The sequence below is a fragment of the Glandiceps talaboti genome, chromosome 4, assembly GCF_964340395.1.
Source record: "Glandiceps talaboti chromosome 4, keGlaTala1.1, whole genome shotgun sequence".
NCBI lineage: Eukaryota > Metazoa > Hemichordata > Enteropneusta > Spengelidae > Glandiceps > Glandiceps talaboti.
In genome coordinates this window covers 8,905,621-8,930,993 of record NC_135552.1, presented here as the reverse complement: position 1 = coordinate 8,930,993, position 25,373 = coordinate 8,905,621, and the positions used below count along the sequence as shown (strand labels likewise).

The 25,373-nt window shown below is 34.3% G+C and overlaps 1 protein-coding gene across 1 annotated transcript in view; it reads left to right on the top strand.

Annotated features, from left to right (window-relative positions):
• Positions 1–25,373, top strand: part of LOC144434036 (receptor-type tyrosine-protein phosphatase-like N) — a 270,864-nt gene that overhangs the window by 65,599 nt on the left and 179,892 nt on the right. The window contains exons 4-7 of the mRNA XM_078122481.1: positions 1,353–2,130; positions 6,429–6,590; positions 7,061–7,204; positions 8,018–8,162. Of these exons, the coding sequence (XP_077978607.1) occupies positions 1,353–2,130; positions 6,429–6,590; positions 7,061–7,204; positions 8,018–8,162 (1,229 nt within the window). The remainder of the gene's footprint in view (positions 1–1,352; positions 2,131–6,428; positions 6,591–7,060; positions 7,205–8,017; positions 8,163–25,373) is intronic.

Below are 25,373 nucleotides of genomic sequence, written 5' to 3'. Positions count from 1 at the left end.
TAGATTACTGAGGTACTACATGTAGGCTCCATTGACAGATGTAACAGAATTATATTTGAAGTCTTTCATATCGTTAGCGTACTTTACAAAAAAGACGAAACGTTGAATTGAGTGGCCTGCATGCACCTTAATTTTGATGGGGAACCCTGGTAAATTACCTCGGTGGCATTTAGATCAGTTTAACTCAATGACCTCTCTCTTTATAACAAAACAATTACAAATGTATGTATTAGCATAATGCGGGGAGTTACTAGGTAATAACATTAATTTACTGACTATTAATACATCTGTTTAATGCCACCATGCAATTCATTTCAAGGTTGATTGGTTGCACATTTCAGTATTAATGAATCGTACAAAAAACAAACATATGCATAGTATTAAATGCTGAGTAGGAGTGTCATTTAGCCATTTTGTGTTTTTTTGCAAAGGATTTAACCATAAACACTGTCAGTGAGTTTCTGCTCTACTGTCTATTTTTTAACATATACTGATATATATGTATTATTGCAGCATGTCAGCCATACAAAATGTACACATGTGCAACGTAATATTATAATAATGATATTAATTTATTGTTTAAAGACCATTACACAATACATGTCTCAATGGTCTGTACATAACAAATTGCAAGAGTTAAAAAAAAAATGTATATCCGCTGATGGACCTGTATATGTACAATTGTAAGTGCAATATTTTTACCATGGTCTGTTAGTAAGGTAAAATATACCCAGTTCCCAAGTCATGTTACCAACATTTCCAATCAACACTACATTATGTATGTTATGATCAGCATCCACATTGGTGTCTTAAGTTTGTAATCTGCCAATGTCAGTAGTTATTGCGGCACTTCAACCATACACATAATATATTTATTGATGTATACATTTGTAACTGCAATGTTTCGCTAAGGCTGTAAATTCATGTAGGTAAAATCTACCTGAGTTCCCCAGTCACGTTACAAAGGGCAGCTATCAAAGTTAAGGTAGATTGTATGAGAAGCTCTATCAGTGTTACCTCATTCCTCGGACCCTTTATGCTTAATATCATGGTACATTTCTCATCCTTAGCAAAAATATGGAAAATGTTTACAATTAATATTTATTAGTCACAGCTACATGTAAAATCACATCACCACAAAAAGCAAAACAGTAACTTGTAACAAAAATATCAACAGAAATCTAGAACATGATGATAAAATGAAAATACAAGCAAACAAAATATCGACAACTTGTTGAAGATCTACCACACAATTTGTACATCTATCAGAAAGTTCTGAAACATTTGAATTTTTCTTTTATCAGATAGTTATAACCTCCAAAACTTAATATTTCTCTCTCTTTCTCGTTCAGGCTGTGCTTGAGAGAATACTTGAGCCATATCGTAAAAGTTTGGGCCAAAGTTCATTGACCGTGTATAACACTGAGGAGGACCAATCAGAAGAGACCTCTCAGCTAACAGATGAACAGATTCAAGAACTAGAAACTAAGTATCAAAATGTACAAACTGAGGACATTGACAAAGAGAATTCTAAACTGCAAAATTTTGATACCGACAATTTCCTTCAAGATGCTTTAGTGAGACTTGGAGATAGCGAGGACGGCGATGAAGAAAGAGTGTTAGAAGACTTACTTCGTCAGTATATTGATAAGGTGTTAGAAACACAAGATATTGAAAAGCAAAGCCGAAATGAGCTCCTCAACAGGTATTTCAAAGAATATTACGACTTGCTCAATGAAGAGGAAAAGCTACTAAGTGAACAGGATGATGAACCTAAAACAGCCAAGCAAGTACAAGATGATACAGATGAGAAAGCATTTCATAATAGTTACCCCGAGCAACCGAATGATGATGGCGAAGACTGGGATACAATTTACAAGCTACAGATGATGAGAGATTACCTAGCTGACCTCTACAACAATGAAATGCAGCAAGTAGGAGAACAAGCATTAGTGAATGATTTTGGTTTCCTAGGAAACCAAGATGAAGAGGCTGATCTTGGGAAGAAAAACCATAATTTAGAAGATGAGATTACGGTTCACAAGTATGAGGATAAGGGTGATGGTACGGAGGAGGAATTTGAAGATGTTGGAGTGAACAATGACGCTGATAAACCCATCGATGAGAAAGGTGAGTATCGAATAGAGATCTCTAGGTCGACATGTTTTTTTGTAGCAAGGCAATTACTGAATTGTTAGATGTATATCAGTCATAAGATCTTCTTTTAGTCTGCCAAGGACATGATAGCTAATAGAAGGTGACTGCGCTTACGACAATCATAGAGCCTACACTTTTGCATGTATCAATTGCTACAAAATGTTGTCAATATACTATAAGTGTATGGCCATCAAAATTAATAATGTTTGAGGCAGAAAAATTTAATTGTGTGTTTCCAATAACATGGCCTCAGAAAAGAGGGTATTTATTTTATTTCATCTTTTTAAATGATTTGATTTTTGAAAAATATTGCTTCAACCCAAAATTGATGGTCGGAATACCCCCCTTCTGTGATAGTTTGATGAAATATGTACAGACATCGCTGGAGAAAGAAAACAGACATGCAGGAAGGTTGGAGAAGACAAAGAATTTCTTATCTTTTAGTTTTAAATGTTTCAAAAATGTCAGGGCCTTAAACTAATTTCAGTCAGGTTATCGGAAACACACAATTTTTTTTATTTTGCCTTACTAAACAGAGGCGAAGGAAATGACACATATAAACCTGCCTAAATTACTTTAATCTACATTATTACTGAGGACTCTCTGTACACTTCTAAATGTATATAACTATAGAGAAAACACTCAGTACATGAAAAAAGTCAACCTTCTTGTTTTATTTTAACATGAGGCACAATGCTATTGCGGGAACAGAAAATCAGTTGTTGGGCTGTTGCCTTATGCCTTAGATAGTCGATTTTCCGGTTCCAAGATGCATTGCGCGAGAGGACGTCACTTATGTTGTTGGATTTAGTCTTGTTTTGTCTTTATTACGTTTGAAATAACATTTTCATCAGGACCTGATGGTAAGACATGTTGACCTCTTTAATTATGGGTGATTTTATAGAACAAAGTCTGAACGCCATCGATGACAGAGTGGGATTTTACGGGTAAACCCAGGGTGCCGTCATGTGACAACCATCCCCCTGATTAGCGCGTGCAAACCCCTCCGTGCGTACAGAATACATGGTATTGTGTGGAGAGACGCGTAATGCATCTTGGAACCGGCAACAGGTCAATGGGCAATGTTTCCATGATGATTCATACAAAGCCACCCTTAGCTATTGAGATCTCCTACTAACAAACAGACTGACAAATTTAACAGACAAACAAGCTGGGATGAAAACATAGCCTCCATCCACCTCCTGCTCAGTACTTTTGTAAAGAGTTACATATAAGAAACAAGCTGTTTATTTTATTCTCCTACAGTTCACATTCCCCTTTATTCCCACCGTGCCCATTTTAAATACACACAAGAAATCCAATCCAATTTCCTCTCTGTGTAATGTGGCAAATAAAGTATCTATCTATATAAATTATCCTCCCTTCTTAATTTGAATATCTCAATTTACTTGTGATCTTTTATTACACAATAATTCATGTCAAATGGAGTATTTCAAACTTGTCTGTACTTTTTATTCATTACATCTTGTCTGTACTTTATATGCAGTGCATGGTAATTGGTCAATAGGGAACATAACAAGGACTGAATTTACATTTGTATAACTTATATATCACCCTTTTTTGATGTTTTGCACAATGATGACACGACGTCATTATTTGCTACGCACAAATTTCCAAATTTAAAAAAATTGGTTATAAAATATTATATTTTCAAGGAATTTTTTTGCACTCATATTAAAGCAATATTGTTAATTCTGCAAGAATGTTATATTTTTTATTCATTCTTATCAGAGAAATGAATTGTCTGTGAAATGCACTTTTAAGTTGAAATCATTAGTGAAGGAACTAACAATTCTACTAAAAAGATTTCCAACACATACATAGTGTATGCCTTTTACAGAGGAGATCCAGCTGGAATTGAGTTGTGTTCATAATGTATTGATGGTTTGTGCCAAGCATGGTCAATGAAATGTGGCTTTATACACATTTATCAGCCTAATTACCAAACTAACCTCTAGAGTTTACTACACGTACCTGTATACTACTCTATGGATATGGAATTCTGTCTGTCTGTTTGGAGCATTTGTCTATTGGTTACGTGTTCTCCTGTCTAATTGCAAAATTCTGGCCATTTTGTACATCATGTATACACATGCACTATGTACATTAGTATTGTATATAGCTCTTCATGACTTAACTCCAGAGTACATTTGTGATCTTCTCCAGCCATACACACTGAGTCACACTCTATGTTCTAGAAACAAGAATCTGCTTACAGCAACAAATTACAGACAAATCACCTACGGAGGTCTTATGTCGCTCCCTCCCCACTCTTTGCCACTTGACATTTGCCAAGCCTCCAGCCAGGATTGTTTCGAAACAAAACTGAAGACTTCTTTCTTCACCAAAGCCTATGGTGTGCTTTAGCCTTTAATAGGCAAATATAAAAAAAAATGTTTGTTTCCTAGAACATGATTTCAGAAAATAAGGTAGGTAGGTCAGGATTTTAAAGACAAGATACTTGTTGGTCACAATACTTCTATAACAGTTAATGAGGTGTAAAAGAAGTAAATGAAGATAATTATGTGATTCAGAAGTAGACAAACACAATATGCAGACTGTGCTGTTATAGGCTGAAAAGACATCGTTTCTCTCTGGAATGTGATTTAAAAAAAAAAAAGTTGCCAAAGATACTTTGGCAAGACAACCTACAGGGAAATAGAAGTAAATTGTTATAACTTTACCTTTTTGCATGTAAATATGTTTAGGGTCAGCTGCTTAAAGTTAAACTAGGGTCGGTCAAGTTATCGGAAATACACTTTATTTTATTTGGCCATATGCCACAAGTATGAGTTGAGGCAAACTTGCCAGTGCAGTTGTAAGACCATATTAAAGACACCAATTATAACAGCACATTATAGTGTTGGGATGTATTGGAATCATCAGAATGTAGAATATTTTGTTCTTGATTTTTAACTGAACAAAGTGGTTGTCAAAGTCAAATAAAAGTTTGACTTTATTTCTGAGACACAGACTGTGTCTGACAGCTTGGTCAACTCCTTCTAATCATAGACGTAAAGTATTAGATATCCATAGACTGCTGTCAAGCAATTTGGTGAAATTTGACTTCTTGTAGACGTGAATTCGTAGTTTACTGAGGAACAGCTGGTTTTGATAGACTGTAAGATATTATTGATTTGTGTATGTACAAAGTCAAAACTTGTGTTCTGACTTAGGAAAGGTTTAGGATGAAAGAGTTGGAGAGATTTGAAATTCTGCTTTTTTACAGCCCTTGCTCATTTTACTTGTCATTCTTGTAACTAAAAGGTCTCAAACTGAAAACCTATAGTCCTTGCTTATCCTCTTTACAAGAAATCTGATGCATTATGTAAATGGACATGTAGGAATTTATAATATTTAAATAAAACTTTTATTTGATTTTTTGAAATGCCATTGATAAATTACACAGTTGACAATACCTTGAAAATGTTAACTAGGTTTGTAAAAAAGTAACGTCAAACTCAGTTTTCTTTTTTTCACCACTAGGTGGCACTATATAACACAATTTTGGGTTGTATTAGAATAATATTTTTTAAGTGGCTGAGTCAATAACTGAGACTCCAGTAGTGTGACCAAAGTGATGAAATGTTCAAAAGAGACTTAGAAAGTGAGCGTTGTGTTTTCAAATTTATTGGTAACCAAAAAATGTTATATCATTTAATTTTCACACTTGTCATAAAGTTTTCTGGTGAGTAGTCTTGTCAGTTGCCAGAAATGATTAAATATGCTTTAGTAGTTGGAATAATATAAGAAACAAGAGTAACCAGCAAAGTCCATAAAGTTACAGAATGTGTCTCTTTAACCACCAAAGCCCAAAGTTACAGACTGTGTCCCTTTAACCACCAAAGCGCATAAAGTTTGTGTGTCCCTTTAACCACCAAAGCCCAAAGTTACAGACTCTGTCCCTTTAAACAAAAATAACAACCAAAGACCATAAAGTTACAGACTGTGTCCCTTTAACCATCACAGCCCAAAATTACAGGCTGTGTCCCTTTATCCACCAAAACCCATAAAAGGTACAGCTTGTGTCCCTTTAAACAAAAGTAACCAGCAAAGACCATAAAGTTACACACTCTGTGTCCCTTTGAACAAAAAGCAACCACCCAAACTTCTCAAGTTACAGACCGTGTCTCTTTAATTGTCTGTGATTAGAGTTTTATTTTTCAAAAGAAGAGATATAAACAAAAGTACAACATTGTTTTAATAAAACAACCCAGATTTAATAAATCCTATCCTTGACATTATTACAGAGATGCAAATCACAAGATTTATAGAACAACAACAACTCAATCAGCCTGCCAGAATACTGGACGATTTGTCAGATGAAGATATTGAAGAACTGAAGAATATAATCCAAGACATACTGAATGAAATCGATTCTGATATATCAGAAGGAGAACCTCGTGAAAACGGTAAGTTATCTGTTACAAGTTGATGTAGCAAGAAAGAGAAGGATGGGAATATACTTAAAGGGGTAGAGTCTGTAATTCTGTTTTTCTGAACTTATGTTGTTGTTTTTTGTTTAGATAGGCACAATACTCATGTATAATGATTCAAACTGTCAAACGATATATTGAATCATGTGTAGTGACTAGGTATTATGTGTCCTCAGTGACAAAACTTGTCACTTTAATTGTATTAAAATACTGCTGTAGTAACACCCAGTTATAACAGACATTCATGTATACATCCTACAAGCTTCTATTATTCAAAGTAAGATTCAATTAACTCAACACTAGAGGGCAGTATAACATTTTTTTTCCATATCCACAACCATGATGGCCATCATCATGCCATGGCCTTGTCATTGTATTTAGAATCTAACCTCACAATTTAACAGTTGTACATGAAAACAAAGCTTCACTGCCTTTCTTATCAACAGAAGTTCCTGTCTTTCGAGATGCTGGAGATGACATGCAAGAAGTAAATTTAGCTGCTGAAGTGTTAGACCCACCACCAGAAAAGAAGAGTTTGAAAGTTGCAACTGAACCAATGACAGTGGGATCAAAGACAAACTCTCTACAAGGTAGGTATTATCAGTGTTAATGGAATTTTGACAAAATGTTCACACAGTGTCACAACAGCAGACAGCACATCGTTTATTGAAATGATTGTCCTTGAACTTCATTTATACCTCATTTGTAGCACAAACCAAATTTGGTTGTGCTACATCAGGCAAGATAAAGTATGTGTTTGCGTGTGTGTCTTACATGTGTTTGTTTGTGTCGGTCTTTTAATATCCTCCATGTAACATCCCCATACAGTTGTAACTGAAAGTCCACAGCATGTGCATGCATGTACATGTACATGTACACACTCATTCACACATGCATGCATGCACACACACGCACAAACACACACACGCACACATACACGCACACACACACACACACACACACACACACACACACACACACACACACACACACACACACACACACACACACACACACTTAACCATGTCTATTGCACTATTGAAACTGCCAAAAAGCCTGTCACAAGAGAAGATGCAGATTTTCTGCTACATCACCAATGTTTTGAACTTAAAGTATTTTTTTTACAAAGGTGGAATAATATAACCATATGTAGGAATACATATTAAAGTGTGTGTAAGAAACAAGATAAAAGTTGTGTGTACCTGCATGAGACAAAGAAATATGTCTATTGTATGAGTGTGTTCAAAACAAGTTCTGTGTTGTCAGTTAATGAATCTGAAGTGTGAGAAGATGAAATAACTTTATGACTTGCCTTGTCATAGTGACTCGTGTTTCTTAAATGCAAACGATTGAACTCCAGCTCAGCCAACAAATGGTCACCTATTGATATGTTTTCTCAACAGATGATGGAGAACCCTCTGAAAATGCTAACACGTTTGTCACCGAGTCTGAAGATATCGAATCAGCTGTCATGTCTGAAGGTGATGCCGACCCAGTACAAGATTTATTAATTGATACCGATTATACCTTTATCACTACAGCTGAAAGGTGAGTAGTTACTTCATATCATAGTCAGAGAAATCTACCAGAGTGTCTTTGAATTTGTGTTTATTTTCACCACTTTGAAAAAAAATAGGTTGTCTCAGTTGAAAGTGTCATGGAAATCAGCTTTGACTTCAAGATGTTCTGTTTGTCTTAAAGAGATGTGGGACAGATGTTGAATGCTTTAGTCAACCCAGCTGTATAATTGGGGACCTGGTAGGATAGAGGTGAATGCTGTAATCCTATGCACTTATAAAGGCTGCAATGGATTGTATACTCCCCAGGGAGTTGAGGAAGTTAAAAGGGCTGTTGTGCCACTATAGATCTTAGCAGGAGGTGGGGGGTGGGGGTGGGGGGTGGTTTGGAGGGAGGATAGTTGTGAAGCACTTTGAGCACAGTGTGGGAATGTGCTCTATAAAAACTAACATTATTATTAAAAAAATAATTATTTTTAAATTATCACAAGTAATCGTGCTATCTACTGTGATGAAAATTGTTAGCAAACTCAAAAATTGTCAATTATATATTGACTAGATAAAGTAGCATCTCACGTTGTAGGCATTGAAAAGTGATCTTCTCTTGATAAACAACACTTTATATTACTCTTATCGCAGTGACATATAGATATTATTATCAAATATTTCTTTTTATTTGGCTAAGGATATATATGTGATATGAGGGACCTTGTTATGATTGGTTGAAAGGGGTCTATGTGTTTGAGCATAGAAGGCTTGTTATGTTTTGACTTTTTGCGTAAGGTTTTAGAAACCTACGGGGGGGGGGGGGGGGGGGGGGATGGGTTGGAGTGAGGTCTGTTGAAATTTACATAGCTCCTTTGGAAGACAACAGTAAAATAAAGTATAACAACATAAATGACATGACTTAAACATAATAAAGCATAGTTCTCAATCATTTCCTCAGCATCAGACACCTTGTAAAAACAAAAGGAATTGAAGGATGTACCTATAGAGGGCAGCCTTTGACATTCTTGTCATATCCATAGCCAAAGTATATCATGCTAGATCAGTGATTATACTTGTAGTTCAGTGAATAAATAGAAACTAATGCACAAGATTTGGAGGTTTCATTCTTTGATGGAACTATCATTTTTACAAATTGTTAGTCACTTTGTCTAAGCCATTTTTGTAAAAATTCTTTGAAACAGAATACTCAACAAGATTAAAAAAGTAAATTTCATTTGATTTGTAGTCGTATCAAGTTAAATTTGTCTGTTTGAACTTCTAATTGCTAGTTCAAGGCAGTGGGCGTAAATCTTTTGATCTAGCAGGCAGAGATCCACCCACAGAGTAGTACAGATATGAATGGAAGCTGATAGTATGGCATGAATGTCGTATCTTATAGACTAGAAGTACAGATGTGAGTGGTAGCTGATAGTATGGTATGAATGTCATATCTTACAGACTAGTAGTACAGATGTGAGTGGTAGCTGATAGTGTGGTATGAATGTCGTATCTTACAGACTAGTAGTACAGATGTGAGTGGTAGCTGTTAGCTTGGCATGAATGTCGTATCATACAGACTAGTAGTACAGATGTGAGTGGTAGCTGATAGTATGGCATGAATGTCATATCTTACAGACTAGTAGTACAGATGTGAGTGGTAGCTGATAGTGTGGCATGAATGTCGTATCTTACAGACTAGTAGTACAGATGTGAGTGGTAGCTGATAGCATGGCACGAATGTCATATATATCTTACAGACTAGTAGTACAGATGTGAGTGGTAGCTGATAGCATGGCACGAATGTCATATATATCTTACAGACTAGTAGTACAGATCAGTGTGTGAACTTAAGGGAAAATGACTACTGGTCATAAGGACCGACATGTAGCAAATGCTGCTGGTCCTTAAGGAAAACTGCTGGTCCATACTCAATGCAGTTCACGTTCACGACCTATATTTATATACCCTCCATTTACAGATTAAATGATTTTGAACTTTAATATGATACAACATATCTTTAGATATACTAAAGTAAAAGAGAGTACAACGAATTGTTCACTATCCACTATTATTTTATAAAATTTCCACTCACAGAGTCAACAAATAACTTGGAAGTAAATTTTGATTCACTACCAAGAAATATTTGACTCTATGAGTAGAGATTTTCATTTGTAACTATGAATCCAGAGACTATGAATATTCATTCTCGCATAATCTGATCCTATAGACTAAAGTGGTCTGAGACTGAATGTATTCATTACACCATAGAAATACATATCCATAGATTGTAGATAATATGGGTGAAAATGAATCATTAAATATACATTATCTGCAATCTCTAAGAGATCACAGTCCTCTCCTTCCTCTCTGTACGATTCACTAAATTCTGAATCACATAATCCAAAGTCAGATTCATCGTCTGTGGCAACAGCTGATGTAGCTTTCCAACTCTTAGCGAACGTAGACGCACAAATTCATCATGGCAGAAATAAAAGTTTTGTCGCATAACTATCCCTCTTGAAAACTGTGTATTCACTTTATTTAAATTTCCATCCACAAAAGTGACATGGAACGGTTTCGTCTTCCTTCAAATATGTACTGAAGCCCCCCCCCCCCCATAAAGCCCTACCCGTATACCCTACCGTGGTGTATTGATTATCGTCTCTGACTCGACTGTTTGTGTAAGAAATCTGACCATGATGAAGAGAACTATGGCTAAACATGTCTTACAATGCAAGTTTTTTTGACGTGGGAGCGTGATATGGTAACTGTACTGTAATGTGTCATCCACTATATGTACCTGTGTTTGGCACGATGCAGTAATTTTCCAGATACAACAATGGCAACAAAAATGCAACATTTCTAAGTTTATACGTTGATTACAACATGACAGGACATACATTATCATATGAATCAAATTGAAATCAATCAGACTACGCATTTTTTTTACTGTTTTACAAAAAAAACTATAATCGTACTGAAGATATTTTACGAAGTGTACCTGCCTTCTTTATTAGTTAAAACGCCATTTTCAGAGTAGTTTATATGTTTTCCGTCAGTTTGTTTTGATCATGGCCACATACATGGGGAACTCCGGTAAATTGATCGGGAAACCCGCTAACATTTACCGGCTTTAATACCAGCCTTTAAAAAACAGTGTCTGTTTAAATTCGTCTTCTTCTTCGGAAGTTCATTGCTGCCTTCTAAATATCGCCACATACTTTATAAATACAACGTGGAACTGTCTCAAACACGTTAAAAGTTTCATACACTTAGAACAGTAAACTTTACAACAATTAATATATCATGGTGGGAAAAGACGCATGCGCTGAATGCGTAAAATGGGTCTGAATGTCTAAGACGTTCTGATTAGTCAAGACACAAATAATTGGAGAAATTCGGTCAATCATGTGTTTGCTAACATAATTTCATAAAGTAAATGCTGTATGCTACGTCATATGTAGACATATCAACATTGACAACAACACGTAGCGAGCTAGCTCTGTGTCGCTTAACTTGAACGAGATGATGTCGAGAGTAAAATAGGTAACACAAGATCAGATTCGTGTAGGTGAAATTGGATATATCTTTGAATAAATGTTATTATTTACTCCAAATTTCAGTCGGTCATAAGGACCGATACGTTGTTGTAATTCTGAAAAACTGTCGGTCCGAACGGAAATCTGTTGGTCTCGGGCCGAAGGACCGGCATTAATTTCGCACGCTGGTACAGATGTGAGTGGTAGCTGATAGCATGGTATGAATGTCGTATCATACAGACTAGTAGTACAGATGTGAGTGGTAGCTGATAGCATGGCATGAATGTCGTATCATACAGACTAAGTAGCACAGATGTGAGTGGTAGCTGATAGCATGGCACGAATGTCATATATATCTTACAGACTAGTAGTACAGATGTGAGTGGTAGCTGATAGCATGGTATGAATGTCGTATCTTACAGACTAGTAGTACAGATGTGAGTGGTAGCTGATAGCATGGCACGAATGTCGTATCTTACAGACTAGTAGTACAGATGTGAGTGGTAGCTGATAGTGTGGTATGAATGTCGTATCATACAGACTAGTAGTACAGATGTGAGTGGTAGCTGATAGCATGGTATGAATGTCGTATCTTACAGACTAGTAGTACAGATGTGAGTGGTAGCTGATAGCATGGCACGAATGTCATATATATCTTACAGACTAGTAGTACAGATGTGAGTGGTAGCTGATAGCATGGCACGAATGTCGTATCATACAGACTAGTAGTACAGATGTGAGTGGTAGCTGATAGCATGGTATGAATGTCGTATCATACAGACTAGTAGTACAGATGTGAGTGGTAGCTGATAGTGTGGTATGAATGTCGTATCATACAGACTAGTAGTACAGATGTGAGTGGTAGCTGATAGCATGGCACGAATGTCGTATCATACAGACTAGAAGTACAGATGTGAGTGGTAGCTGATAGCATGGCACGAATGTCGTATCATACAGACTCAATCTCTGTGTTCCTTTATGAACAAATGTAGGGAAAACAGCTAGTGTATATATGTTGGTATGAAATTCCCTTAGGATATTTTGATATTAATACTGTATAAATAGAAGGACAATTAGATATTATTCCTCAATATTTTTCTTCGTTCAACCAAGCAAAATATGAGGGAAATAAGGGACCTTGTAAGCTGAACTGTCTATCATTGTTTTTGCTTATGAAACCACAAGCTCCAACTACGTATACATGTAGGTAGCGGTTTTTAATGTAATCAACAACAAAGCTTCAGTTTAGGGGGCCTTGTCACTGCAAATCAAAGTCAAATAAAACAACAAAAACCTTATTTAAAACATTTTCTGGCAGAATGATTACAAATATTGGAAAATAATATAGCTGTACTAGTGCAAGTTTAAGAAAAGATAGGAGAAAAAAAATGGTCATTTTTTATATTTTGACTCCTATTTCAAACACTGCATAACCAGTGATGTGGACACAAGTCGTGACGTGACGCAAACCAACCAGGGTGTAAATTCCATATTTTCTGTTCATACCAATCACATACAATTTGGCTTAATATGCATAAACAGAAAAGTCAAATAAAAGAAATTGAATGTGATATTGTAAATCCAGTCATGTTTCTTCATTGATGAAGCATCTAAGTAGAATGCCTGTTTAAAATGGATGCGAAAGCATTACGAATAAATAGTCAATGTGGAGGTCATAGGTCATGACATACAGAGCTGGGTCATGTAATCCCATATTACGCAGGTCATCATTGTACAGTGACCATAAAATCCATTTCCTGCTCCACAAGCTATCTTGCCATTCATCACATCATTCATTGAAATTCAAATCACTTTGGTGACGTAGGTACATGGTGAATTAACACAGTCAATAGATTTTTACACAAAATATGATATCCTTATCTTTTGTCTCTTTATTCAACCAAGCAGCTCATTTAGGGTTTTTTTTTCAGTCTCAATTTTGTATTTCATCCATTGGTAATTACTAAATTATTGATTTAAATTATTTCAATAAAAAAGCTGTCTGTTTTCTCTTCAATTATTATATAATTCTTGAATAAATTTAATAATTTTTATTTAAGAACATCTCTATTTTCTCTTTTTATCAATTATTATAACACCACTGTATTTTGATTTGAAAGCTGTTTTTATTTTATTTTCATTTGTTGATTAGTATAACATTACCAAATTGTATTATTTCGATAAAAAAAGTGTTTATTTCCACCATATTACACATCTTTGATATTTTGTATAATATTAAAAAGATACATACATGTAGGTTGTCTGTTTCATTTATTTTTTTATTACACAATGACACATATCTGATAAGTGATGTATTATATAGTATTGATACATTTTTTTATTTCTCAATTTCCTATCTCACATTAAAAATAAACTCTCGCCTGTTTTATTTTATCACATACATGATAAGTGATATATAACATGAATATTAATTGGTGTCTACTTCAAAGTTTTCAGAGATTTTGTGACAGTTTATGTGCTCAATTTCGAACCCATATTTAAAATCCATATAATAAAACTTAGATATTTGATTTTGTCAATTTCAAAATTTTTCTAAATTTTGTCACAATTTATTTGTCAATTTCCAACCCTATTTCATATCAAATAAACTCGTCTAGTTCATTTACATTAAAAACACGTATATGATAAGTGATATATAAAATGGATATTAATTGTGAATGTCTATTTTACAATTTACATGCAGTATTAATAATTTTTGTCAGTTTATTTCTCAATTTCCTACCCCACATTATTTGATAAATGTCCATTTTGTACTTATTGTCTATCACATATCTACATAGATATTAATTGGTCTTCATTTTAAAAACTTTTTATAAATTATGTGTATCTCAATTTTTCTGCCCTTTAGTATTTAATTCAGATATATCTTAGTTTATTTAATTCATTTAATTTCATTTTCTATGACATATGATAGGAATTTACAACATTTATTAATTAGTGTCCATTTCAAAAGTATTCGACTGATAAATTTGACACTTATTATTTCCTTAATTTCCTACAACCCGATGTTATTTTAATTATTCCATATAACTCAGTCAAGTTAATTTATTTTCTTTTATCACTAAGACTTTAAAACTCAGATATTAATAAATGCTCTTTAAGTATTTGATAAATATGTCTTATTTTATTGTCACGAGGTCCTACGTGCTATACTGAATTTATTATAACTCACTTCTATATTTCCTGTACTATAAAAATCTACGTACTTTTTTAGTTCAGACTTTATCGACATCAGTCTCACAATATTCGAAAAACATACCCCCAAGTGTTTTTTTGTTTTTTTGTTTTTGAAAATGCCTAAAGTGTTAATCTAGTATACTTGTTCTAGTTCAGACTTTATATCTGGCATCAATCTCACACTATTCTACAAAACATACCCCCCAAGTGTTTTCTGCATAAATGCCTAATTGGTAACTTTTGTGATGAGTTAATTATTAGATAAATGGTATTAATTAATGAAACCGAACAGTTATTACTATTCATGGTATGTTGTGTCCACAGAGAAGTATCTGGCAGGATTTATAGAAGTTACATCTTTTTTTTGTTTATCATTCAAAAAATGATATTGTTATTTATTGATATCCTTAATGTAGTATATGCCTTGAAAATTGAACTTTTTCTGTTACATTTTTCAAGAAAAATCAATCCCACCCGCAGTTAAAAATCAGGAAAAGCATTCAAAGATTACCAAAATTAACAATAGAGACCACTAGAGAGAGAGAGAGTATGATATTAAAAAGTAACCCGTTGTAGAATCCAATATGGCTGCCAAATACTGTCTTAACTCGATGGGAAAACAAAAACTTAATTTCCTTAAAAGCAAGATGTTACATAGACCCTTAAATGTCTTTCTTGATTTTACAAGGACTGAAAAAGATGGCAAAATTTGTAGACGTTTCACTAACTTAGATGTTTATAGGAAATTGTTTCCCTGAGGCTATATACCTTAATTTGACACACAAAACTTTCTGTTCTAAACAGGATATGCAAAAAGATGTAGGCCCTGGAAGGAGGCGAGGGTTGGGTAGGATTGGAGGAATGTGAACGCTTATATATTTAGAAATTTATGAGTTTTTAATTTCATAATTTAGTAATAATAATAACACATTTATTCACAGGGTAGCTAAAATAAGTGTTACAGTACCAAAGTAAATGAAACACTTCTTTCCATTGAGGCCCTCAAGCATCACTACAATTGTACAAAATGATAAAAGTAGGTAAAGTGAAACTCAATACACTAAGAGAAAAGGTAGACAAAAAGTAAATGCTACAAATTTGATATACAGTCACAAATGAAAAGTGAAACTGACAGACAAGCAAATATATCAAAAAGTATGGTGAAAAGAAATATATGGAAATACTTGAACAGTACAACAGCAGTAAGCAATGATAATGATTATTTATTGCCAGTAGTAATGAAACAAATACTTACTAGACGATTTTTACGTGACAAATTTACATGATATCAAACAGTATTGATAAATTGTAATATAATACAAAGATAAATAGTACACATATATAACACATAATTTCATTTATTATAGATTGTATACAGGAAATAAGGATTATTATATTATACCAGTATATTGATGGTGGAAATCGAGGGATCTGATTGGTCTAGACATCGAACTAGCGCGTCTAAAACGAGTGATAATGCACTGCTGGTACGATAATGCACTGCTGGCACACGTCCAAATTTTGTTCGTCTGCACGAGCGTTGAGTTGTAGTCCGCCGTGATACTGATAGTGAACTCTTCGAATTGTCAGAGGAGGATTTTCTCTCAATGAGACAATATTTTATGAGAAATTATGAAGGAAATTTCGAAAGCAACCCAGTCATCGCGTATTTGTTCAAATCATCGCCTACTACATGTACTAAGGTCAAGGCGCTAGGCATGCACGTCCCAGCCTCGGCGCGGCTGGAGTGGAAACATTGGTGAGCTGTCCCTGTCCTGTCATAAAAATGAAGCAAGTGAAAGAGGTTACACTGGCCGACTTACCATTAATCTAAATAGAAATTTGTCTGGGATCCTGTCCTAGATTATCAGTCATCAATCCGAGAGGGAAATCCTCAAACCCGAAAATCTACTGATGTAACTTCCAGTAATATAAATACATTGTAAATATCAACCTGTCTATCATTTCACTGAGTCGCCAATTCGGCCGGGAACGATCGAAGCACGCTGTATTCAATAAACCACTTCAAGTTTATACCTTGAGTCAAACAGGTTGTTTATTCATCACTGTGCACTTTTAATGAGCCGATCAATGAACAGATTATCCCTAGAAACGACGAGCAGATAAATAAATCCAGTCGCTGCACGACGTTCACATTGAGGCCAAGATCAGCTGTCTTGAAAAGCAGCGTATTGTTATGCAAATTAGACACAGAGGCGCATATGAAACGAGAAAACGTTAGTTCTTATCTTGTTTCCGATATTTTCAATATACTGGTATAATATAATAGCGATAAACCACTCCCTGGGGAAGGTATACCACTCGGTTTTGACCAGTGAACTCAATATATGCACTCGCTATCGCTCGTGCATATATTTCGTTCACTGGTCAAAACCTCTTGGTATACCATCCCCAGGGGGTGGTTTATTGCTTAATTAGTGACCTGACCTTTGTATAAATGTATAATACAAGGGTCAGGGGTCGTGTGAGATCACTTCCTGTGTTCAATCACCTTCTGTTGTGTTGGCTGTCATTTTGACTGTATAATTATGTATATTTAGCAACCAAAGAATTGATTGATTGTTGAATGAGTAATTTATTGATTGGTTTCCATTCATTGTTATGAATACCCCACGTGTACAACTGGAGATTGTTGTAATGTGTGTGTGGCAACATAGCTTGTAATGTAATATATCAATGTGTGTATACGTTTTATCATACATAAAAGGGTGAGTGCAGAAATGAAATCTTGTACAATGAAATATATATATACAAAGTGTACTTTTCAAATAAAAGGTGTGAAATTAGTTGAAAAGTTAAGCTGGTTTTTTTTTGTAATTCAACAAATTTTCAATAATAAATAAAAAAAAAAGGAATTAAAAGACATATGAGATTCGCTTCCAAGAAATCTTAATTTTGACTCTACGAGTTGAAATTTTCATTGGAAAAAAATATTAGTTGACATTAGTTTTTCATTTATTTAACTGTAATGCATGGTTTATATTGATGAAATAATACCTGACTGTAAATTGTACATACATTACGTGGATGCCAAAGGTGTATGATGTATTTCCCTCTCCGTAATATTTATGTTAACCTAGTATTAGTTTTAACTTGTGTGGGAATTTTTGCAATCATTCCCTCCAAAAATATGCCTAGCATAAGGCTAACAGTTTTGTTTTCTTCAATGATGCAGCGGTCAGAAAGCTGGCGAAAATTATTTGGTTTTAGAATGTTCCTGTTTTGAGATGTCAGTAACGTCACCACGTGATTAGAACCAACGAGGAGAATGGATATTCGACAATCATTTGCATGTATTTCAGGTTTGAATACACATTCGAGCCTAGTCTTGCTCAAGTCTCTGTGCTTTTTTTCATTCTTTACTCAATTTAATATGTTTTAACGCACAAGTGTGCTCTATTATGTGAAATACTGACCTGAGTGAGGGATCGTGAAATACTGACCTGAGTAAGGGATAGTGAAATACTGACCTGAGTGAGGGATCGTGAAATACTAGTAGTTGGAGATTAACGCATGGAGACTACTAGAATCTGGGACAAATTAAAAAAAAAAAATTAGGACATTCCCTTTTACAAAACTACCAATAAATACTAAACTCAAAACATTTGAAGATTGTGAGACGTAAAAAAAGTATCTCCCAAAGGACTGGTGACAGTGTGTCGTTCGCCTTAGTAGGTTAAGTATACTGAAAAGGAGTAATACTAATAGCCAAAATACCCACATGACTATAGGCTACACTTGTATTCATTTACAGAGATACTGTGCCGTGCATTCAATTTCTACTTTGTAACACACTTGACCTTTACACGATATATCGTACAAAAATCGGTTTTTAAAATGCAGAATGAAAATACGTATCTCAACAATTCTTTCACCATATTGGCTTTTTTAGTGTCCTCTCCTGGCCAACCACTTATTTGTATCGAATAAATTCAATAAAGTAGTCTTTTTATTTGCCCTAAGTATGGGGTGTCAGTTTACCATATGGCTTGATTGTGTTTTTGAAATGTAACAATGTATAGTTATTGATGAAAATATTTAGTGCTGGGATTCGTGTCAAGCATTAAAAGTGCCATCAGAGGTGCCATTGTTGTGACACTATGATTAATATGAAGTGTGTGAAAGGATGCTGTGTTTGATATTAATAGGGGTATATAGTTACAGTTAAATATACATGTACAAAGTAAATATTCAGTGGAACAAAACATTGGGATAGTTTTTAGGATCTGTCAAATAGTGGAATATTGTGATATCACAAATATGCCTTCATCTTTTCAACACAAGTTATATATCTCCTCTGACAGCGTATACATTTTACCATTAGTATGTCTTCTATATTAACCATGAGCTACAAAATGTAGTAGTAGCTGTGTGTGTAACTGCGACATTTTTTTCACCAAAGATGTATTTACTAAAAATTTGTCTATTTATACTTATAAAGGGACATTGGATCTGTTTGTGGTCAGTTACCCATAGTTGATGCAGTGAAGTAGTAAAATAAAAAATTGTTTCTTCATTGGAGCGCTGATATTTAGGTGTGGACCTAAAAAACAATTTGATTGGATATATTGTGCCATATTATATTAACTGCTACAGAAATATGTTTCCTCACAGTTGATTCAATACAGTGCAGGGTGTACAATATTATGATTTAGTTATTATATTAAACTAGTTCTAAAAAAACAAAAAACATTCCAGTTACAACTAGTCCATCTTTAAGACATTCATATCATCTACGAGTTTTAAACTGGCTCTCCTGTGGTAAATGAGTACAAAATGAACAGAATTTCTGACTTGTTTTGAAGAAATAAACAACAGAATGAATAAATCAAACAATCAGTAAATATCTCTATATGACTAACAATGAAGTAGCTCATGAAGATATAAATCATTATATTTATGAATTGAATGAAGTAATACTTGTACAATTGCTTAAATAGATGTCATAATAAGTTTCAAATAAAATATTAATAAATCAAATTTTACAGTTGATAAGTAATGTAAAGTCATAGTATTATTATTAAGATAGATCAATACGAAATGACTGGCGTTTATAACTAGATATGTCAGTTGCAAAATAAATGGATGTATTCATATCAAAGTTCTTGTAAATCACTGATATATGAAACTTGTCAAAGATTCAAACCATTTTGTATTCATTTACTGCTTAAAGCTGCACTAGCTGCAACAGGAACTTTTTTAGAAACTGCATTCATAATTGACATACTAGTAATATTGTACACACTGAATGGTATTGAATCATCTGCGGATAAATGTATTTGTGTAACTGTAAGTAACTGTAATAATGGTACAATAAGTCTGATCAAGTAGATTTTTGGGTCCATACCTTAAAATAAGTGACTGTCATGTGATCACGATTTCAACTGTTCTTGTACTACATTATACTTGTGGATAAAATTGACCAGTGACTGTAATATTGGTATTTTAACAATATCCAGTGAATGTATTTAAATGTTATTCCCCAATATTTTTCTTCGTTCAGCCAAGGAAAATATTGAGTGACCTGAGTGGCCTTGTCACTACCAGTCACTAAACAAGTAGTAACAACCCTTAGGTCAGGAGTATTTCCAGCTGAATGAAGAAAAATATTGGAGAGTAACGTAATTTTACCAGCGCCAATAATATCAAAGAAAAATATGGGAAGTAATGGTAGCTTTGAACGTTTTGACATATATCGAACAGAACAGAACCAGTGATGTTGAAACACGTTGTTCTGCTTATGCATGGTATAATGTTGGTTATCTGGTTGAAAAAATAAGACTCCAAAGACTGCTAGTGCAGCTTGAATAAATAAATACAACATAAATGAAGATATAATAAGTAGGAAATGGATTTGAATGAACGATGGAAGTGATATGGTATTAAATCCAAGAAATTTATAAAGGAATAAATGATTAGAAGTAAAATGAGAAATACTGAAAATATTCATGATATTCTAAACTTGCTTTCAAGTGATAGAAATAAAGAATGTGGGAAAATCTGAAATGATGGCATTATCTTGGCATCATCTCGGTTTAAAAATAGCAAAATAAAAAATGTGTGTGGTCTCCTGCGACACATTCATTTGCATTATAATAACAAGTTTAACGATGTGGGAGATTGGCTATAGTAATCAAGCAAAAAAACAGGATGCTGGTTGCCATGGCGAAGATATGTTTCCCCCGGATTTGGCTTTCTCTTGATTAAATTTCAGTCAATCAGATGCTAAGAGATATACATGTAGAGTTTTTTTTTTCCAATTATCTGACTTCTACATCTTGACTTGTCACGAGTGTTGTTCCTTGCAAGATGTTGGCAGTATAGAATTGGATTTATAATCCAATAAGCCAAGATTGGGTGTTTAGTGTTTGCCATGTACTTTAGTTAAACTGATCAAAGGAATATGAACTTGATATAGTTTTACTGAATAAAAATAAAATGTAGCCAAGTTGTCAAATTTAAGATAAATTTATTGTGACCTTGGGATTATGTCAAACTAATGATATGGCTATCGTTTTATATATAAACTGACATCTTCTGATGTAAGTTATGATTTGGCATCTACAAACTTTAATCATCTTTAATGAAATTTACTGCAAATGTATTTTTTATCATTTTGATGGACATATATATCTATACAGACAGACATGTTTCTTGGTAGGGAGATGTTTGAGTTCAATATATTAGACAATAAGTTGATCTTATTTAAAGTGTATCTCTAGCTATGAAACAACAATTTATTGACTTGAAGGGACGGGGTCTGCAACTTGTAAGTATTTTTTGCCATTTTCGTTTCCAAATAAAAGGTTAATGTATACTTTACCCTTCACTGTCACTTGTTTAATGACTACTTATCACTGGCAAAACTCCCACCATATTAACTGCTGTGATACTGTATTCATACTAAATGAATAAAATGATGTCATTTTATTCTAAGACTTATACATTAGACTAAAGTATCACAGCAGTACATGTATATGCCGTAGCAGGTTTGCCAGTGGCTGCTAGTTTTGAGACAAGTGATAGTGAATGGTAAAATATAGGTAACCTTTCATTAGGAAACATAAATGGAGAAAATACTTCCCAGTAGCAGACCATGACCCTTTAAAGGCACATGACATTCATTTACATACATGCCTTAATGAATGTTTGGCTCCCTATGTTTGAGACAAATAATTTGTTGATATGGCTGAAAAGTACTTTTTTGTTCCTATGTGAATGTTTTCTTTCTTTAACTGTCAAGCATCCAATAATTAATTGGTTTGATTTCATGAATGTATTCTCCTTTTAGCTGTGGACCAAATAGTTTATTAGTGTGGCTTCAAAGTATTCTTGTGTCCATGTGAATGTGTTCTCCTTGTAGCTGTGAAACAGAACAGTTTATTAGTGTCACTTCAAAGTGCTGCTGTGTTATTGTGGAATGTGTTCTGCTTGTAACAGAAACATAACAGTTTATTAGTCTGGCTTCAAAGTACTTTTGTGCCCAATGTGAATGTAGTCTCCTTGTAGCTGTGAAACAGAACAGTTTATTAGTGTGGCTTCAAAGTACTGCTGTGGTATTGTGGAATGTGTTCTGCTTGTAACTGAAACAGAACAGTTTATAAGTGTGGCTTCAAATTACTGTTGTGCCCATGTGAATGTGGTCTCCTTGTAGCTGTGAAACAGAACAGTTTATTAGTGTGGCTTCAAAGTACTGTTGTGCCCATGTGAATGTGGTCTCCTTGTAGCTGTGAAACAGAACGGTTTATTAATGTGGCTTCAAAGTATTGTTGTGTCCATGTGAATGTGGTTTCTTTGTAGCTGTGAAACAGAACAGTTTATTAGTGTGGCTTCAAAGTACTGTTGTGCCCATGTGAATGTGGTCTCCTTGTAGCTGTGAAACAGAACAGTTAGCGTGGCTTCAGAGTACTTTTGTACTTTCTTGAACGTGTTGTGTAGGAAATTGTCTGATCCTGACAAATGCATTGTAAAAGGGAGTCAGTAACTACTAAAGGAAAAGACATCATTATGGCTGACCAACGTCATAGCAACCATACTGATGTCATTCACAGCAACTGGCTTCTGTCAATGCTTATTAGCGTTGTCATGGAAGTACTAAATTAACTCAAGTACGTGCGATGGACAAATAAATCTGAAGCCAGAGTAGGTGTTGGTCATAGTGCACATAGAGGCAGTCAGTCACCCAATGAACTAAATAATTATGGCATCTATATGTCATCTCCATCAGTTGTGTAAGGTGTTAATATTGATCTTTATTTTAAAAATCATCAAAAAGAGTGATATTATATAATATTTTGTTTCTGTTTAGTCTGTTAAAAAGCAGAATAATTGATAAATATATCAACACAATGTGACAGGCAGAATGACCCTCAGGCATTGACATGGACAATACTAGGTGTAAATACAGAACAACACTCGGAATAAACAGTACCAGTAAATAATTTTTTATTTTTTTTTTGAGAATTAAGTTATTTTTAGACCACTTCATATCATTAGGATTTTTACACACTTGTGGGAGTCCGACTCATAAGCTGGAAGTAATATTTCATGTTGACGTTGTACGTTTCCTTTCATTAGTGATGTCATTGGTTTGTTAAACAAATGAAATGGAACACAGTGTGTGATTACCAGGTGGTCTGTGGAATGTGTTGAACACGTAACTGCCATTATACTATCGGTATTAGACTGTGTGGGTAGGTAGGCTCGTGAGTGTTACAATAGTATTGATATGTCCAAGTATTCATTCCGGTCATGTGTGGTTAGGATTTTATCAGTGCTTTACAAAGCTTCAGTGACCAGCACTCAGTAATTCTATTGTACAGAAGGTAAGTTTTGTAGTATTTCTGTATCATTTCAGCTGAATTGGCGATGTGATCAACTAGGAGTAAACTTATTATACAGATTTTTAAATTTTTTTTTACATTTTATGCTTTACACAGCTGTGAGGACCTGCCCTCAGTAATAATATTATACAGAAAGTGAGTTTTGAGAAATTTTTTATGTACCTAGGTGATAAACATGGAAGATTTTAAAATATTTTTTTAGGATTTTGTCAGACTGCTTTACTTACATTGTACCTTTAGGGACTTGTGCTAGTAAGTATTATCATACATGAAGTAAGCTTATCGTGAAAATAATTGAACAGATAGAGTGTAAACTTGAGGATGGATGTTATTAAAAAAAAATACTTTAAAAATCAGTTCAGGATTACAAGTGTGACATCATCTATACACAAGAGTTAAGCCATGTCAAGGCCACAGTATCATGAGCTATACATGGATTACCTTCTATTGTGGACCTCTAGAATGGATTTAAAATCATAACATAAAGACACACTGAGGGCATTACTGAATTCTTTATTATCGGTACTTAACTTTGATGTTGTGTATTTTTTCAATGTACCCTAAAATCTGTCTGGAATACTCTTAGTGTAAATCCAATACTTTGCATGTTGTTAGACTATAACGTGAATTCTTAGATCATCGGGTTAATCTGGAGAAATTGTTATTTCATGATTCCAATATTGACAATTCCCACAAGTCTATGGACGTATTTACACTGGAGTTATAGAGGTCATTTAGCGTATAATCCTGGGTCACTCAGGTTCACTGTCAGAAATCTCATTTTCCTCAGTAATTATTCACCACAATACAAAGTTGCTTTTAAATGAAGTTTGTTGAAATAACAATCTTAAAGTTCCTCAATTAAAACTCCAGCCCATTAGTTTTGAGATCAGGAAGAAAACTTTGGGGTCACCATGCAGTCATCTCTGCATTGATCACAAACTGATCTTCAAAATTCAGTACATGTACAATGTACTTCAAAATGTGAACTCTGTGCTAAAACAAAATGTTGAACAACCAAATTTCTTTACTAATTTCAAAAGGGATCAGGAACAAGGTTTCAAATGGAAAATATAGGGTAAGTCAGGCACCTTTGGTGATTTTCAAATAAATTGGTCCCAGAAGCACACTCCTGTAAGCACTTGCTTCAGGATACAGGTAATATTCTTCAGGGACTTGTTAGCTGGAACAATAGTTTCCTGATTTCATTGAAAATCTTTGGGTACGAGTTGGATGATACAAAATTTAATAAAATGGTGGAAACCATGTCATAATTCAGAAGGAACTTAAGAGGTGCTATTTTCAAATTACATGAATCATATGGAACTGTTTGTTTACCAGTTTTATGAATCAGATGGAACTGTTTTTGTACCAGTTTTATGAATCAGATGGAACTGTTTGGGTACTGGATATGATCCAGATATATGATCCAGATAAAATTATGTTGGGAAATACTATTAGTTTCATGATTCAGAATATATTAGGAAATAGTTCCTTAATACTGTTCAAAACTGTTTGGAACTTGTTTCATTTGTCCAAGTCAATAATGACACCTTGCACTGAGTATCCAGGGACATTAATGGCTAGGTTATTTTAGGCTACTGCAGTGTATCTGTTTACGAGTGCATCACATATACATGTACTTCAATGGAA